Below are 19638 nucleotides of genomic sequence, written 5' to 3'. Positions count from 1 at the left end.
AAATGGGAAATTGCTCCAGAATCATTCCCAAGAAAATCACTAGGACCTCAACAGAGCCAATAACTAGCCATCATGACATCCAGTTGATGATACATGGCATCACAGTGTGCAAATATGAGTATATAATGATATCATGGTGTGTGACACTAGTAAATTAGGCATGTCCTTTTCATGATGCAAACATCCTTTCCTCTCCTTGCCCTCCTGCTGATGGTCATGAGGGACATGTCCATGAAGTTCCAGGGTGAACTCAGCTTGAGGAAAACCATTTACCTCAACTCAGCAATTGTAGGTTAGTTAGTGAACTCTGGCCAAGGATTTATTTTACACTGTAAAATTAGCTAAAATTGTATTTTCCTTATGGGATATATCCCAAAGCCTAGGTGTCAATTACTGTATATAGGTTGTATCCACTGCAGAAAGGAAACTAAGCCTCCCCCACCATTCATTCACTCTTGGGCCATCCAACCTTTCAACTATTTTCAGGACGAATTATTAGAATTACACTTAAAAGGATTTATCAGCAAGGTTGAAATTAGCAAGATAAGAAAGGGCGTCAGACTTCTCAAATAAAATGTGTTTAGGCTATCAGAGGCTTTTCCTCTCTATCTGAAACTTCCCCATTTCATAAACAATGAGGCTCTTTGTTTCCAAAGCCAAAAACCATAAGCCTTTAAAAGGCAAAAACCACAAGCCCAGCAGGGCGCTCCCTTTTGGCCATTAGGCTAGTTGTACTTTCGAAGATGGACTCTATTCAGGCACTTTCAAGGAGCAATGGAAAATGTTCCTATACAAGAAACTAGGGGAGGGATTGACATGTACAGGTAGTCCTCCACTTACAACAGTTCGCTTAGTGACCATTCAAAGTTACAACGGCATTGAAAAAAGGTACTCGTGACCATTTTTCACGCTTATGACCTTTGCAGCATCCCCACGGTCACATGATTTACATTTGGATATACATTTGGATGCTTGACAACTGATTTATGAGTTTTGCAGTGTCCTAGGGGGGTCATGTGATCCACCTTCTGCAAACTTCTGACAAAGTCAATGGGGAAACCAGATTCACCTAACATCTGTATTACTAGTTTAATAACTGCAGCGATTCACTTAACAAGGTCGTAAAATGGGGCAAGACTCACTTAAATTACTTACTTAACAACATAAATTTTGGGCTCAATTGTGGTCGTAATTTGAGGACTACCTGTACCTCCAAACAACTCATCTTATACTGTGCCTTTGGAAAGAACAGTTCTAACACCATCTTAACTCACGAAGTATTTCATGTATTTTCATAACAGGGATGTTATTATTCACGATTAATGTCAGTATTATTTTTAAATTACTATGTCTATTGCTGGTCGATGACCGTAATAAACTTTATATTCTATTCCAACACCTGATTTCCTTGCGGCAGAACATATATTGTGAATGCAGCTACTGCGGTGGATCTGCAAGGTAGCCAATCGGTGGTGAAATCCAAATTTTTCTACTACCGGTTCCTGTGGGCATGGCTTGGTGGGAGTGGTGTGGCTTGGTGGGCGTGGCAGGGGAAGGATACTGCAGAATTTCCATTCCCACCCCACTCCAGGGGAAGAATACTGCAAAATCTCCATTCCCTCCACACTCTGGAGCCAGTCAGAAGTGGTATTTGCCGGTTCCGCTACTGGTTCTCCAAACTACTCAAAATTTCCGCTACCGGTTCTCCAGAACCTGTCAGAACCTGCTAGATTTCACCCCTGTAGCCAATTCTTAAACCAGGGGTCTCCAACCTTGGCAGATTTAAGACTTGTGGACTTCAACTCCCAGAATTCCTCAGCCAGCTTTGCTGGCTGAGGAATTCTGGGAGTTGAAGTCCACAAGTCTTAAACCTGCCAAGTTTGAAGACCTCTGTCTTAAACCATGGTTTCGCATGTCATGTGAATATAATATCTCTTGTATTTCCGCGAGAAAAGGTCCCTAGCCTGTTAAAAAAAAAAAAAAAAGGAGGGAAAAGGGTACCAAAAAAAAAAAAACCCACTGGAAAAAACAGACTGCCACGTTGTTCCTCTCAGCTTGGTTCGACAGACGGGGTGTGTGTGGTGGGGGAGAGACGGCAGCTGCCTTCGGGCGTATAAAGAGCCGAGGTCAAGGCAACGCCGTTCCCTGAGAGGCCGCCGGCGGTGTTTTGGCGGCTGATCTCAAGGCAGGCGGCGGGAGGGGAACCCTTCAGCGGGAACAGCCTCCCGCGGCGGGAGGGGGGCGGGCAGGAGGCGGCGCGGAGGGAGGGCAGGCCGGCTTCGGGAAGCGGTGCTCCGCGCTGGGACTGGTTCCTTCGCAGCCATTTTCTGTCCAACCAAACAGCCGATTTGTGGAGGGAGCCAACCAGGGCCGCACTGGAGGTTTGTGCCTGGCTCCGGCCAATGATTGCTAACCGGTTCCACTGCAGGCTCGAATGAAATGTCCGTCTCCCTCCCCGGGCTCCGGCGTTGCCGCCGCGCCGCCGCTGAGGGGACCAGGAAGTGTGGGGGGGGGGGAGCCTGGAAAAAAAAAAAAAAAGACGAGCGGCCGGAGCTGAGCGGAGCCCACGCCGGGCCCGCTTCTTTGTGCCGCGTCTTCTGCTCTCGCCGCGAGGGGAGGAGAAGCCGAGATGGCGGCGCTGGCCAGCCGGCCGGCCGGCCGGGCCTTGGAAACGCGGAGAGCGGGGTGGGGGGCAGAGCGAGGCCCGAGCGAGGCGGCGGCGGCGGTGCCTCATCCTGGGTCGCCTGCGGGGCAAACCCGTCCTCGCCTTCCCCCCCCTTTTTTTTTCCGCGCCCTCTTCCCGAGTGGGGGGGGGTTTTCCCCAACGGCGAGGACCCCCCCTCTTGCTATTTGAGGGGGGACTATCGTAACAAGGGGGGGGCTGCCTCCTCCCCGTTTCTCCCCCCCCCCCGTTTCCCTCCTCGGGTGGAGTTGGGCTTTATTTTTAAGCCGACCCGCTTTGTCTGCTTCTCGGCCTAAAAAGAAGAGGGGGTGCGGGGTTTGTGGGCCCCCCCCCTCGCCTGCCCCGACCGACCCTCCGTCGCGCTGCTCCTCTGCGCTTTTGGCGGTTCCAAGAAGGGGAAATGGGACGCTGTCATAAAAGGGCTCCCGCAGTCCCCCCCAGCCAGATGATGCATTCGTCCGGGCACGGCGGCCCTAAAAGGTGGGTGGTGGTGGTGGAGGGTGGGTGGGTGGGGGGCGGCATGGGGCTGCTATTTTAATTGTCCGAAAGCTTTTTTTTTTTCTTCCTTTCCTCCTTCTGGGTCTCGTGTTTTTCTCTGCGCATTTATTAGCATTCAGACGTTGCTGTTGTTTTCTCTTGTTACGTCTCCCACGTGCGTCTTCCTCCACCCACCCACCTTCCCTCGTTGTCAAAGGGCCTTTATCGCTCCCGGCCTGAAAGGATTCAACGTACCCAATTGGATGTCCACTTATGAGTAATTCTTTTTTTTTTCTTCCCCTGTCTAAAACATACACACAACTACGGCAGATGGGTGTTGTGGGATCAGGGTTTTGTTGTTGTTTTGCCAGCCAGCCTGCCTAATTTTAAGGTGGGACCATGTGAGTAAATGCTTGTGAACCTATCAAAAGTGCAAATATTTCATCGGATTTCTCTGACTTTTTTTTTTATATATATAAGGGAGCCTTGCATGTTTTTTCTCTGGGTTATGTTTGTGTTAATTGATTTAGACAGAAATTATTAGTATTGATTAGTTTGATCCGCTACGCAGAATGTGTACGGCCTGTTAGTTCCCAGAATTACTGATCGATATTTATTAGAAAATTCGTAGGTCTGATACGGATCCTTTCTGGTGTTCTGCTCATTGGTAAAGCAAATGAATAACAAAGACTATAACGGTTCAAAAGCAAGTCATGGATCTCAAGTGAGGTTATTAAAAGTTTCAGCATAAATCATTCACTGGATGACAAAATATATACCAATTAATCTGTCCAATTGTCTGTACTTTGTTAGACTTGAGATTAATGCAGGTAGTCCTTGACTTACAATAGCATTTAGTTACAATTCAAAATTAATAATGGCACTGAAAAAGTAATATGACCATTGCGGTATTTCCATGGTCACATGATAAAAATTCAGAAGCCTGCCAATTGACTTGTATTTATGACAGTTGCAGTGTCATGTGATTACCTTTTGTGATTGTCTGGCAAGCAAAGTCAATTTAACTGTGTTACTATCTTAACAACTGCAGGGATCCACTTAACAACTGTGGAAGAATGGTTATAAAATGGGGCAAAACTCACTTAACAAATGTTTTAGCAACATAAATTTTGGGCTCAATTGTGATTGTAAGTTGAGGACTACCTTTATATGCTTATTGGCTCTTGTTCCTTTTTTGCCCCCTAAAATACTGACCTTCCAACACACGCACACACAGAGATGCTTTTGCAATTAATAACATTCCAAACATATGAAACTTGGAATAATTGCATCATTTGTCAAATATAATTTTAAAAGGGCATAGAAAACTGGAAGGGATAATATTCAATATAGTTACTAATAAGCAATGTACATTATTGTCTTTAAAAATAACTCAAAATATATGTACTTAGATTTATATAAAATAAATTAATATACTGTTAATGTACTATTAGTGTTATTGAAAAGACAGTTTATGTTAGTTTATCTAACATTGCAATTCTATACATGAATTCATGATATAGTTGAAGAAAGATATCAAAGATTGATTATCTTCACAATGGGATACATTTTCTTAGAAGTTAAGTCTAGTTGACCTTGATGAAATCCATAGATAACAATGTGTTGGATTAGAACTGTAATATCTCACATCTAACTTTTCAAAGTACATTTCTCAAAATGTAAAAATGCTTTCCCTACCTAATTGCATAATAGAAATTTAATAATTGTATTATAAATTAAGATTGATGAAAATATGATAAGGACACTTTTGGCACTTTCAGACGTGATAGCTGATTTTAACACATCTTGAACACTTGAATAGACACTACACAGGACTTGACTGAAATACTGTACTAGGAAGGCCCAGGACTGCAAGCTACAGATGTTAGGAAAAAATATCCCAGAGGGATGCCACTTTTCTAGTGATATCAAATAGTCTATGTCAGGGGTATCAAACTCATAGCCCACAAGCTGGATGCATCACATGTTGACCACGCCCACCCCGGTTTAGCAAAGGTGGAAAAAGTTGTGATAGGTCACTAGACGACGTGGTCTATGTGGACATATCCAGAAGCATTATCTGCATTAGAGAATCAGTTCTGACAATAATCTGTCATGGTTTGTTGACATGTCTTCTTCCTCTTGCTGCTATGATCATGTCTTCACTCTCTTCCTATTGACTGTAATCACTTGGGTGGACAGGCTGGATCATTTGCAGCCATTCTCTGAGCAGAGAAACATGGGTGAATGTGCCCTGGCATTATGTTAGGGATACCAGTGCAGAGCTGACCATTCTCTTCCAGCTGGAATGACAGAGAACTACTCTGGTACAAATGTCTGGCTCTTGTCAAGCAATCCAAAGCAGTTTGTTCAGTGGTCTGGTGCTGTATCCCTCTTCAGTTTGCAAGGGAAAGACTGCTGTAATTTGGCATGTGATCAAAGCAGCTCTTTAACTGAATGCCCATCCCTTTCAGCCCACTTCTTTCACACTCCTCTCTGGGCACCCTTTGAGTCACAGGGTGGCTGTCTTCCTACTTCCATCCACTTTGTCTGCTTCAAGTGTGAACTACTCAGAGCAGAAAGCCCCTTCTCAGGTTAGATTAGTTTTATTCCAATATTGGCCTAGTAAAACAGCAGTAGATGATGCTTCCTTGGCAGGGGGGGAATTGAGATTATTTTGTTGCTTTTCAATTAATAACAAAAAAGGACCAAAACAAATATAATATTGATTGAGATACATACACGCATAAATTTTCAAAAAGAAGGAACCTCCCCCCCAAATTATTAAATTTATGTAATTTTATTACAATCCTTATTTATGGAAGTGGCAGTAATTCTCTTTGTAATTCAGTATAATGCTTCTTGAAGTGGAGCCAAAGCATGAAATATTTACACAAAGAGTAACAACATTGTTTTGTGAAGAGTTTATCATTGCCTAATGAACAATGGCCTCTATTGTACAGAACTTAATGCACTGAGAAACAGTTATTTGAAATAGTGGATAATTAATTATTTATGTGCAAGTCTTTAACATTTGATATGTGTTTGATAACTTCTGAAATACTTCAGTTTGCATAAGTGCCCCACAAAAGAATAAAGTTGGCTGCCTGGGGATGATAAAAGAAATGCCATACCATTACACATGAATAATAGTATCCTGGCGTGCTAAAACAATTTAGCAGATAAATTGAACTGAATAATAAGAAATGGCAGTGGGATTTTTTTCTTAATATACCTGAAAGTTCAAGTTCAGGTATAGAAGATTATTGATATTATATATATTGCCATTCATGATGGTGGTAATGTGTATATATAGTCAATGTTCTGTTTAACAATTATCTTATTATTATAGATGGATGGTGATAATTCTACAACAGATGCTTCACAGCTGGGAATTGCTGGAGATTATATTGGTGGTAGTCACTATGTGATCCAGCCTCATGATGGTAAGTAATATGTTGAACAGAATCTATTGATTCTTCAACAGTTAGAATTGCCCATTCTCTCCTTTCTTGGTATCCCGTTCTGTTTGAAATGCCTTTTTCTTTCTTCCTGTACAGGAGGCTGACAGGGAAGATATAAATGATTTGTTTTAGTGTTTAAATTAAAATGTTGTAAAGAACTTTTGAAGGAAGGCCAAACACTGCATAAAATTAGTACACTGAGAGCATATACACCTAAGACAAATTCCTTGGGTATCCAATCACACTTGGCCAATAAAGAATTCTATTCTATTCTATTCTATTCTATTCTATTCTATTCTATTCTATTCTATTCTATTCTATTCTATTCTATTCTATTCTATTCTATTCATGACATCTTGCTCATAGGCTGAGCATCCCATCTTTGATATAAATTAAGCCGCAGGCTTAATATTGCTGGTTGTATTAGGCTAGTGGCATGATCTTTTCTTTCTTAAAATGCTGAAATGTTGTGTAAAAATATGAAAGAAAAACTAGTAGTTTCTTTAAAGCACTTAAAGAAGAATCCAGGTAGCCCTTGACTTATGACCAGTAGCTTAGCAAACATTCAAAGTTACAATGCACCTTCCTGGAGGTACTTACAATCCAGATTTGAAGTTCTGATGGCTGCCACTCTCCATCATGTGACCAACCCAGGGATGCCCTTTCTGTGATGTCTAAGTGCCTGGAGGCGGTACGGGTCTGGATGGGTAGAAACAGGCTCAGACTCAACCCCTCCAAGACCGAGTGGCTTGGGGGGGGGGGTTGGTTGAAGGTTGTGTGGGGATAAAATGGTTGTCTAATTTTTAATAAAATTAAAAGATAGATTAAGGTATTAATAGGGAAGTAAGTAAAGTGGGGGAAATGTTATAATAAAGGAAATGACAATATTAAGATATGATAAATATGATAAATATTGGAGGAGTAATATTGGAGGAGTAAAAAGAAGACTTAAAAGATGTATTCAGAAGATATATTGAATGATTGACTATGTATTGTTTGTTTATAATATTAAGATATGATAAATATTGGAGGAGCAAAAAGAAAACTTAAAAGATGTATTTAGAAGATATATTGAATGACTGATTATGTATTGTTTATTTATAAAATAAAAAAACTTTTACAACCTTGATGAGCAGGCTTCATTATTGTTGTAACTCAAGGACTACCTATAACAAAGTATAAGTGTAGGTTTTTCAGTTGGGTATCAGTGCATTGATTAACATTCCTGATTATGTAATTAATGTGTTTTCTTAGATACTGAGGACAGCATGAATGATCATGAAGATACAAATGGTTCCAAAGAGAGTTTTAGAGAACAAGATATATATCTTCCTATTGCAAACGTGGCAAGGATAATGAAGAATGCTATACCTCAGACAGGAAAGGTAATATATGTAAAATAAATTTTTGATAGTATTCCATATTTCAAATCCAGATTAAGGATTTTGGATCTGGTATTGCTGAGTTATTAGTCTCTGTTAACAGGCAAAAGTGTCATATCTTGTGGTTAGTTACAATTCCATCTTGTCCAGGATAGAAGTTTGCATTTTTCTCTTGTGAGGGAAAATAAGTTTTAAATTCTGGGACAGTTTCATTCTCTTAAAAGGAAATTGCCAGGTAATTTTTCATATTGAGAAAAAAAATGTCAATAATTAATAATTCTCAGAAGCATTCCTTCAATAAAATAACATTTATTTTTCATTTAATGGCACGCAAAGTGTTTTGAGTTTCAACCATTTTCAATATGGTTGCTTTGCAAATGGATTACTTTGCTTATTTTGGAAGTGTTTTGCTCTTAAAAATATTTTCCACTTTCCAATTCTCTGTATAAAATGCATGTTTTGTTAGTTTTCTTAGTATACTTAAGAATTAATTGAGATTAAGCTGGAGAATATGCTTTATTTATTATATTATTTTAAACATTAATGGCTTTTAATATAATAGGGATTGATAACTAGCTAGATTGGCTCTTTGATTAGGCATCAATGTCCATTCATGGGGCAGGGTGAGCTTCTAAAAATGGTTCTGCAACATTTCTGTTAGAGTACATGGTACTTCTGTTAAGAAGTACAACTGGGAAATTTGGCACAAAGATATCAATATTTTAATATTCAGCTCTGATCTGCTTGTCATCTGAATCAGATGGGACACTGGTTAAATCAAGTAAGATGTCACTAGTACTTGGATCTAGTAACAACATGGATGAGAATCAGCAAACCAAAGCAAAACTCCAGTAGAATAGATGCCTTTATAGAAGTTTCCTGTGTCCAGGAATCTGTTACATACCCTATTTTCCTCTTGAACAGAAGATGTGTCATTTGGTTGTTCTTGATCTAAATGCATTGTTTGGGACCGCACTAATTTTATTAACAGGAGGAGTCTTTACCAGCTTTAACTATCCTTACATAAGGTTGGTTGACCATTATCTCTGATAATGGAAAATGTCAGCTATTATGGAAGATGTGTACATTTCTAACAGGTTCAGGCAGACTTGATTATGTTACATTGATCCTGGAGAAGCTGAATGGGTTGCTGATTTGATTCCCAGTCCATATGAATGCCTCATTTGATCTTTAAAGATCAAAATATTTTTGGGCTTAAATGTCTGAAAGAACATTACCTCCCTGTATCTGCCTGCCTTGTTTTTATATTTTAGACATGCTCCATTATTATGCCTTTTATATATTTTTATTATGTTTTGGAGGGGGTTATTATAATTTTTATCTTTTTGGAAAATGATAGTTTAAAAATACGTTAATGTACATTGTGTATATTTTAGATTGCTAAAGATGCAAAGGAATGTGTGCAGGAGTGTGTCAGTGAATTCATCAGTTTTATTACATCAGAAGCAAGTGAGAGGTGTCATCAAGAGAAACGGAAGACAATAAATGGAGAAGATATTCTCTTTGCTATGTCTACTCTGGGGTTTGATAGCTATGTTGAACCATTGAAGTTGTATCTTCAGAAGTTTAGAGAGGTTTGTAATTCTATTTGCAACTGTTTCATTGTATGCTTAAATGTATTTGTATTGGAAGTAAAGATAGCTGGGTAATTTGTATGTGTTCCTATTGGAAAAGATCACTTTTTACCTGTACTGCAGTATTTTTTCTTTACTATACAAGTGTATATATTTATAGTAGAAAAAATATTCCTATTGTTTGTATCACACGGACTAGACTAAAAAAGCAGCTTGTATTTACCAATTTGTTGCTTTAACAATGTGGGTTAATCAACATTTGCAGTTAGTGCAAAACAGAACCTAATTTAACATGTTAGGTTCTGAGAAGAAAATGGATGAGAATCTCCAAGAAATCAAACTAAAATATATAAATGGTGACACAGCACATCCTTTCTTCTCTTCCCTCTCTTATTTGCACTGTTTTATTGCGGAGGAGGTTTTGTGGCCTTACTTCACATCTGTTTTATTTGTACTTTGTTTACCATAATGATAAGAATGAACAGAGTGGAGCAGAGTTGATACATATGTATCTCATAATAAGGAATGGTGCTTATTGTTGCAGTTTCTCTCTATAAATAGCTATTCATAGCAAGTTGGAAGACAGAACCTCACATCAGCCTCTGGTTAAGACAGACTGAGCTGGCAGTAGTATGGGAAAATTTCTCAAAACATCTGCCTAATTTGCCATTTTGTCCAAGAAGCTTGTCCAGAAAACCTACTAGATGAATATTTAATATGATCAGTGATGAGGCAAAATCAACAGGCTCCTATTAGGAAAAGTCTTTTGCATAAGAGAGAAAGAGAGATTTCAAACTTATTCGATTGTATTGTGAATTGCAGAAAATGCATGTATTATATGTAAACCATTACTGTTTTTCAAGGCAATGAAGGGAGAAAAAGGCATTGGTGGAACAGTTACCACAGCAGACGGCCTTAGTGAGGAGCTCACAGAGGAAGCATTTAGTAAGTACTGTATTTCTAATACTGACTGGGGCAGATGTGGTAATTGTTGCTTAATACTTACAATTAAATAGGCTTGTTAATTGTATTGAACTATAGCCAGTATTTATGTGACAGTTTAATGGCAAAGTACATGCAGCCCACAAAATATTGATGCTATATGTAGGTAGTACTTGGGTTAGGGACTGGGCAAAGCGCAGTCATGTGACCTCATCACTTAGTGATAGCAATCCAGTTGCTATCATTTCCAGTTGCCATAATAATTCCAAGTTCCAGATCATTAAGCAAAAAGTGGCAGGAGTCCCAGGTAAGTAGCATGGGTAGAGGAGGAGATCCAGCGCAGGCTGCACATGAGTCCAGGGTGGCCAGGGAGCTGGACCCATCTGTGTCCTTCCCTGCCAACTTTCACATTGACTTTGCTTGTGGGAAACTGGCAGGGAAGGTTGCAAATGGCAATCACGTGACCGTGGCTCCCTGCAATGTTATAAGTGTGAGTTAGGCAGTCGAGTGTGATCAAGTGACTGCAGGGACGCTGCAGTGGCCAGAACTTTGAGGATTGGTTATACATCCATTTTTTTCAGCACCACTGTAATCTTGAACAGTTCACTGAACAAATGGACACAAACCTTAGCTTGTTCATGAATCCTTGAAAACAAGATTGAAACGAAATGAACAAGGAATTATATTGAGTGATTTACAATTTTTGAGCAAGATTTCATATTGATGTACTTCACTTGTTGCCATCACTATAAATGATTTACCAATGAGGAGAATTTCCATTGAAAATTACATGTGAGATAGTATAACATAAATTTTGATGCATGAAGATTTATTCCTTAATGAAAACACAGAGACAAAGCAATTCTTCTGCTGCTGTTGGATTGTTTACTGAAGCATATAGAAACAATGTTATTTTTTCAAATATCCCTCATTCACAAATAGTAGTCTTTGATCTCAAGTCAGCATTGTTATTTATTTGAAATAGTTATGTCCTGTCCAGAGAATCTCATGCTGATTATAATGAAGAAAAGATAATGAAACAATACAACTATGTAAAATTAAATTGAAAATTAATTTGAAATACTCGGTTTAAAATACACAGTTGTTTACCTGAAACTTGATAGACGGTAACAGTGGTGTAATTTACCTAAAACTAACTGCATTCTTATTGTAAGACAGAATTGTTTTAATAAAAGTTTCTGTAGAAAACAAATGTTTCTTTCATTATGGGTTATATTTAAACTATGCAGAGTTCTGATGTCTCACAAGAAAGATCCCATTGTAAAGCATTTTTTAATAGCATTCTTTGCATTTTGATAACAGCTGTCTCTCTCTTTTGCATAGAGTTCATTGAGCTTTTAATTAGATATCTTCCACTCGTTTTGTACTTTGCATTTTTTCCAGTAGAATACAGATACTTTTGAGTGGCTGAAGATAATTATTAATTGTACATAGTTCTGGTAGAAAATCTAATCGGGCAGGAAAGGAGGAATTCTCTGATAAAACTTTATCACAACGGAACTGCATTAATTGCAGTTGTTTTCTTCACTGAATTATATTCCAAGTATTGACTGAATTAAAAAAATCCCTATACTGATTAGAGGATTGTTTGAATGCAGATCAAAGCATTGCTGATAGAAGCTTACTTCCTCTCTTCCTATTGCCCAAAAAGGTTCATCTGAAGGTTAGATGATCCTCCTGAATGAGAGGAAGAATGTTTGAAAGTAAGGCAGAGAGACCTTTATATAAACACTATAAAAAAAAAGTGTCTAATTTTTAATCATGGTGTTCCTCTCTCTCCAGTAGTCCTCAACTTACAATAGTCCGTTTAGTGAACATTCAAAGTTAACAACAGCATTGAAAAAAGTGATTTATGACCATTTTTCACACAATTATTGTGGCATCTCAATGGTCATGTGATTAAAATTCAGATGCTTGACAATTGACTCATTTATGATGGTTGTAGTGTCCTGGGATCATGTGATCACCTTTTGCTCCTGACAAGCAAAGTCAATAGGGAAGCCAGATGCATTTTACAACTGTGTTACTAGCTTAACAACTGCAGTGATTCACTTAACAAATGTGGCAAGGTCATAAAATGGGGGCAAAATTCACTTAGCAAATGCCTCACTTAGCAACATAAATTTTGGGCTCAATTGTAAGTGGAGGACTACCTGTATTTTATTAGAATTTTAAAATGCTCAGAGAAACTTTGGGAGTAGATTGGTGGAAGATAGAACATGGAGCAGCAAGTATGTGAAACTTGATGACTGAAGTTAGTAGATGTATATCTTTGAAACCAGGCTGTTTTGTCAGAAACATTGCATGTAATTTGACAAGGTTGTTGCATTTGATGGAACTTGCCCTGTTGACTGATCAGGCATATTTGTTTTGTTCTGTTCTGTTTTGTGTGTGTGTGTTATTCAAAAAATATTTGCCAGACATAGACAAACAATTATAAAAGAGGATAGAGAACCTTTGAGCACATGTTTCCGTTAAAGTACGATGATGTACTTCAAAACAGTCGTGTTTTAAAAAACTGAAAATATTAAAATGCACTGTAAAGAATCAATCTGTCTTCCAACTGTAAGGTGAGACAGTTAATATATTATTTAATGTTTTTATTCATACTACTGTGTATTTTTATCTTCCAAATTAGTTCATAGTGGAACTCTCAGTTTCTTGTTAGGAAGGTCTAACATTCATCTGGTACTATCAGGTTGCAGTTCCAGTACATATTAGTGAAAGAGATCAGATTTGACACTGTCTAATGGTAGATACTTAACTTAGATTTGGTATTTAATTCTACATGAGCAGAAATCTTCTAACAATGCTATTTTTCTCACTTAGCTAACCAGTTGCCAGCAGGTTTGATAACTACAGATGGCCAACAACAAAATGTCATGGTTTATACAACGTCCTATCAACAGGTACTGCATTTCCTTCCTCCCCACTCCTTAATTTTTTAAAATATTTCCATCAGTACAATGAAAAAGTGTGTTATTGCTAAGATCACTACAATAGATCTCACAAACAAATGAGTTTTTGGATTGATTTTGGAAATTAATGTGTATTTGTTTTCTATTCTCTAGATTCCTGGTGTTCAGCAAATTCAGTTCTCATGACTTGAAGGCTTTAGACAAGTAAGAAATATTAACAAGGAATGCTAAAGAAAAGAGAACTTGAATTTGAATTGGCTAGCGAAGAAAGAAATGTCACTTTGTATATTCAATAGTTGTAATGTAGCTTCCTGAGGCTTGACTAACTGAGATGTGAACTCTGATTCAAACCTTTTTTCAGGAGTGATTTTAAAAGAAATTGGATTTTAAAGGTATTAAAATATTTTTTTTGTTTTGTACAAGAGTTTGTTGCTCTGTATAACTCCTATATGCATTGTATATTGCAATTTACTACTGTCAAGAGATTTGTAGACAGTTTCTTATTTTCATATTGAATCATGTTACTTTTGTAATTCAAGTAAACAGCTGGGTTTAATTCACGTTTACCCTTTGAATAAAACATAAGGGTACAGTTCATTTAGAATGCAAGTTGCCTTTATTATAAAAATTGAGATGACCTTTTGTTTTGTATCTGTCTTGCATGAGTTGAATTAAATATTTATTAATATTTAACTTGAAATTCCTCAAATGCCCACAGTTCAAAATAAGTGCTCCCAGTACTTTTAATATAATACTTTAAATAATGGGAATCTAGAAGTAACCAATCTTTGGATCCTAGCATTATAACCTTGGGTCATGGTCCCTGGGAACTATTTTGCACAAGCTGTAAAAGAATGAAGGTGGGTTTGTCATGAACTGTTGTCTTGTATGCAGAATTAGTTCTGTGGATTGTCTGGTACCCAGTATCAGTGTTAACTGTATCTGGTAGTGCAGTCCCTGTTTTGCAACAATTAGAAGTATGTAGTAAAAGGGATTTTTTGGTTGATCATTGAACTAGGGATATTCATCTTGCTACTTTTGAAATAAATTGCTTTTAATTTATGATTTCTTTTGAAAGAAGCCAGATTCTGTTTGATACTTTGTCAGATTACCTCTTTAACATCTTCATAGTCATGATGCGTGGGAACTTGGATCTTAATTACTGTGGAAGTTAAGAGGGGCATGTATTTCCAGGGATGTAAGTGGAAGGTTTGAGCATCTATTTGGCTGTTTCCTGTTGCTGCAATAAATTTTAAGATACCTAAAAATATTGTGATTTGTAGAATGATAATAAGTGAACAAATGCCACTGAGAACTTGAAAATAAAATGGTTGATCAGCAAAGCTTTGTCCTGGAAAAAATTGGACAACAAAAAAGGGCTGAATTCTAAACCATGAAAAGAAAAATGTGAAAATCTGATGCTCATCCCTCCGTGTGAACTGGTCTCTATTTTAAATCATGATGGCAAAAATCCTCTAAATCTAACACATCGAATTAACACATTCCAGTAGCATTTAACATTGGAAAAACAGAAACCTCACATAATTTTTGCTCACAAAGAGATTCTCAGTCATCCAGGTCATGGTTGTCCCAAAGGTGTTTTTTCAGGAGGCAACTGGACTTTGTTTTTTCTTTGAAGACGTTTAGCTTCTTCAGCTCTGACAGGTTAATGAGAAATGGAAGGATTATAAATCCTGCAAGGAATATAAATCCTTCCATTCCCCACTGTCAGAGCTGAAGAAGCTCCTTGGATGAGAAACGAAACATCTTCAAAGAAAAAACATGAAAGTCCAGTTTCCTCCTGAAAAAGCACATTTGGGATATTATCATCCACGATGATTTATTTAAAAAAATAGCACCAATAGAGAAAGCATCTCTCTCATTAGTTGCAACAGGTTAAGAGAAATTAATACACATTTTTGTTTTTGGAAAGCTGTAGATATGGTGCAATAAAAACAAATGTGGGAGAATCTGAAAAGCTGTTGGAAACTTGGAATGCAAATTACCAAATTAATTTTCTAGAAAGTTAATTTATTTGATATTGGTTATCAAATGTTATAATCAGAATTAACATGATTCACCTCATGTGAAATCAAACTGATTAAGTGATTTGGGAAAAATGTGAATAATTACCTTTTAATAAAGCTTAAGTCATTGCATTGTGCAATACAAGTCTCAAATGAAATTGAAGTGTAGCAATCCAGTAAAGAGACACATTTATGAAGCTACCAAACATTTGATAAACAAGCTTGCATATATGAATTTGCAGTGCACTTACTAAGACAGTGGAGATGCAAATCCACTTGCAGCCACAAAGGATCACTTTATTACTTTGAGCCAGTTACTTTCAGCTCAACTTATTTCACAAGGTGATAAAGAGAGAAAAAAATATGCTCCCTTGAATTCCTAGAAGGGGGGGAAATCTGTTCAGCGTTTTATTGGTTCTATAGTTAAACATGGGCTTTGTGATAAATGTAACTATCCGGATTATAGTATTAATATCAATCCTATTATAAATACTGAACTTGCGGTATTAAATCTGTTTAAGAAATGAAGCAAATCTAACATGCTAAACTTGAGGTGTATTTAAACATTCTACATCTCTATCCACAGCTTAATTAGATTTGTTCACATGATTCAGGTTGAGTTGAGATAATCATAAAGTTTTATTATACTTAAAAATCAACCCCACACAGATCACCTTGTTTTCCCCTGCACTAAAGCCAAAATAACATATTGCAGGATTTAGCTTCTTAGAACACTAAACTCCACTCTGCAATGTGAATATGTGAAACGTTTATTTCTAAATATAATTATTACTATTGAAAGTTGCATTGATTTAACTAATACTATAGGTTTAAAAAAAAACAAAAACATTAGGACAAATCACTTTATTACAAATAACAATGCTACTTTTATTATAGAAAATATTGGATTTCTCTCAAGACATTTCAGCTGCAGATCATAAGACCATAAATAGCTGGCTTTAACCATCACTTCAGAATTCCAGTTAACTGTGGTGTCATTTTTGTTAAAGACTGATTTACTGGTTCAGCCTACTTCAAAACTATGGTCAAATATTGCTATAAATCATATGTAAAAATGGCTGCATTCAGATGGTCACATTACTTTAGTAAACAAACAGACACATGAGCCTTTTTTCCTCATTCTTATATATCTTACTGAATAATTACTCAGCATTTTTACAACACTTAAGTACTGTATTTTATTCAGTAGGTCAATGGGAAAAATGTCAAATTAATTGGTGTATTCCATTTTACTAAATCCAGCATATGAGTATATGTTTTAGAACAACCAGTGTATGAAACCATAAAGCTGATTTTCATACTTCAATTTTATTCTAAGACTGGTTAAGCAGTTATGTGGAACTGCAATCCGCATACATAGGCAAAAGGCTTATTTGTATCAGTTTATTAAATACATATATGACCCTCTGAACCATGCCAAAGTTTTATTCACACTCCATGTCACAAACAAAACTGAAGTTGAATAAACAGCAACAGACTTTTCCATGTATAAAGATTGATACTAAGTCTATTATTGAAATTGGAACAGGATGGACTAATTGATACAAGATTGTTATACATATATTTACAAAAGCAAGCAAAAAAACAAACCAACAACCAGTTTCCCAAATAGTCTGATTTTATATATATTTTAAATGAACTTAGGTTGACACATTTATCCAAATATATTGATACTTTTAAACAGAATATGGTTCAAATATAAATTTATAGTTGGATGAAATACATTTTAAGTGCTATTAAGAGAATCAGGCTGCAAAAATAGCTACACAATGTATGGGTGAGGCTACCAAAGAAATTCTACACTTGTTACTAATCTAGTTCTATATGGAAAACTGCTGAATTGTGGTTAAATCATAATAGCCTATTGGCATAAGCACATGTACACTGAATCTCAGGTCTGAATTAACACCATGACAATTTTTACCTTTGGTAATCATGACATACTCTTAAAACAAGTGCAGAAATATATGAACTCAAAAGTGCAAAATACTCACAGATATACTCAACAGATCATATTGTTAAGTAAGGTATCTACAATCAAAAGTTATTAATAGCCATATAATTCTCACATTCTGTCACAGTAGGCCTCCTAGTTCAAAAAAGTTATAGAAAACAAAACACTACAACTATGTTGAGTGAGTTCTTAAAGGTACTTCTCTTTGACCCTGTAACCACTGGGATATCTGGATTCAATCCAGAGTTGGAAGTATGTGGCAGGTAAAGTGAAAGGAAGCACATTTCTTATGACAATTCAAGGAAGAGCTGAAATTCTCCGAGCATCTAAAATGGACCTTCTCAGGAAATATTACCTTCAACTTTGAAGAATGTATTTATAGATTTTTGAAGTTTCCATTTCACAGTACTCGTTTCAAAAATCTAATGTTCGCTTGAGTGATTTTTAATTGCTAAGAACAACCAGAATTTTATGGCTGCAACATATATTTTCTCTGGGGTGTCGTTACATACTTGCCTTAGGAAAGGGTACATATAAGGTGCATGAAAGAGTATGTTAGTTTCACTCTGAGCATCTGTATTATTATGCCACAAATAGACACAGGGTTGTATAGGTAGTATAACTGACATCCCATCCCATTCTCTTTATATCACACGGCAAATATTTATCTCAGGAAAAACCCAGTAAGCAAAAGTTACTGTCAGCTGACTAATGTACACAAAAGTTTGTTGATGGAACTTATTCCTTCTTAGAGAGTAGCCAGTAAAAAGTGCTACTTAATTTCTAATTTATTAGAAAGCTTTTAACAAGTAGGCCGCTACTTTTCACGGCATCACAGATTGTGCTGCATCAATATGATTATTGTAAAGTTAGAATTTTATTATCTTAGGGTGGCTTTCTCCACCTGCCTCTCTCCTGATGTCTTAAGACTGAAGCTTTTAGCCACTATTCTGGAAATTTCAGTCCCCACACATCTGAGGGACAAACCACCTGTTCCCATACATCAAACTGTTTGCCACTGTTATTCAAATATATCCGGAAGAAGATTATTCATAAGTACCAGAGATAAAAGTGGGGGAGTTGGGTCCTAATTCTATCCAAACCACGAACTCACTGGTATGCTAAACCGTTTTGTGGAAGCCATAATGGTTTGTCTTATATTAAGCCATAAACCATGAAAATCACAGTGGCTTAATTAATATATCATAAGCAATAATTCATATATCCAATCATCTTATGGTTTACTAGGAACTAAGCCAAAACAGACTTTCTTCAAATGAATTTATCCCAGTTTGATCTACCTAAGAATGGGTTACAACGGGCCTTCTCAAAGATGTTTTGTAACTGTGAACATGGAATGATAGTAAAGCATTAGTATTATCATAATCCACTTTAAAATTGATCCTTGCAGATCAAGTGATTCCCATCTTAATTCTTATGCATTGATGGAAAACTGAAGTGCAAAATATTCATTTTATTGCACATATGCACTAAATCAGGTTTCAAAATAGAGATTATTTTTTTTAAAAAAATCATTTTATTTAGATGCCAAAGGATGCAATCCACAGGAACCTGTATAAGGTCCATGCAAATTAATGTAAAAAACACTATTGTTCACAGAAATATCCCTGTGGGATGCATCATTAAGCTCTATTCACCACCTATATTATATACTGGCACAATTTAGCCACTTTATGCTATATTATGATAAACAATTACTCATGTATAAAACGGCATCTAAATGCCTCTATTTAATACACTTGTGTGCTTAGGAACAGATTAACATTCCCAGTAAGTGCTTCATACACATTTTTGCTACATAAGGTGGTAGATAAAAGTGCACACTGGCATTCTGAACATAAGTCTAGATTATTACTTTTTGGTGCACTTGCACTATTTTGCTGTCTCATGTAGAAAAACTGTGAAGGGCAATGAAGCAGCTGGCACATTAGTCATAACATGATTAAGATAAAAATGTTACAGAAATCCAATATTATGATAGGAAACTAAGGCAATTAGCAAAATAAAATCCCAAGCCTTTGAGGAAAGTCATGAAAAACTTGTGTTGGAAAAGCAATGCAAAGATGTGCAAATCTGCTTTAACTTTAGATCAATATAGTTAGTTTCTGGAAGCAACACAAAAATGTTACAATT

The 19638-nt window shown here is 36.9% G+C and overlaps 1 protein-coding gene across 5 annotated transcripts; it reads left to right on the top strand.

Annotated features, from left to right (window-relative positions):
• The first annotated feature begins 2053 nt into the window (after positions 1 to 2053).
• NFYB (nuclear transcription factor Y subunit beta) lies at positions 2054 to 14750 on the top strand. 5 transcript variants are annotated; one of them, XM_087873793.1, is made up of 8 exons: positions 2468 to 3163; positions 3378 to 3437; positions 6513 to 6606; positions 7879 to 8009; positions 9404 to 9601; positions 10465 to 10546; positions 13394 to 13473; positions 13636 to 14750. In XM_087873793.1, exons 3-8 carry the CDS (start codon positions 6513 to 6515, stop codon positions 13666 to 13668), a joined length of 618 nt encoding a protein of 205 aa, XP_087729919.1. In that variant the 5' UTR covers positions 2468 to 3163; positions 3378 to 3437; the 3' UTR covers positions 13669 to 14750. The 5 variants fall into 5 exon arrangements, with proteins under 5 accessions (XP_034259658.1, XP_034259657.1, XP_087729919.1 ...); XM_034403767.3 differs by lacking the exons at positions 2468 to 3163; positions 3378 to 3437 and adding an exon at positions 2054 to 2381; XM_034403766.3 differs by lacking the exon at positions 3378 to 3437 and having other exon boundaries at positions 2402 to 3163.
• Positions 14751 to 19638: the final 4888 nt, after the last annotated feature.

This window comes from Pantherophis guttatus, chromosome 7 (assembly GCF_059756535.1).
Source record: "Pantherophis guttatus breed Tessera chromosome 7, ASM5975653v1, whole genome shotgun sequence".
NCBI lineage: Eukaryota > Metazoa > Chordata > Lepidosauria > Squamata > Colubridae > Pantherophis > Pantherophis guttatus.
This window is presented reverse-complemented; position numbering and strand designations above follow the sequence as displayed.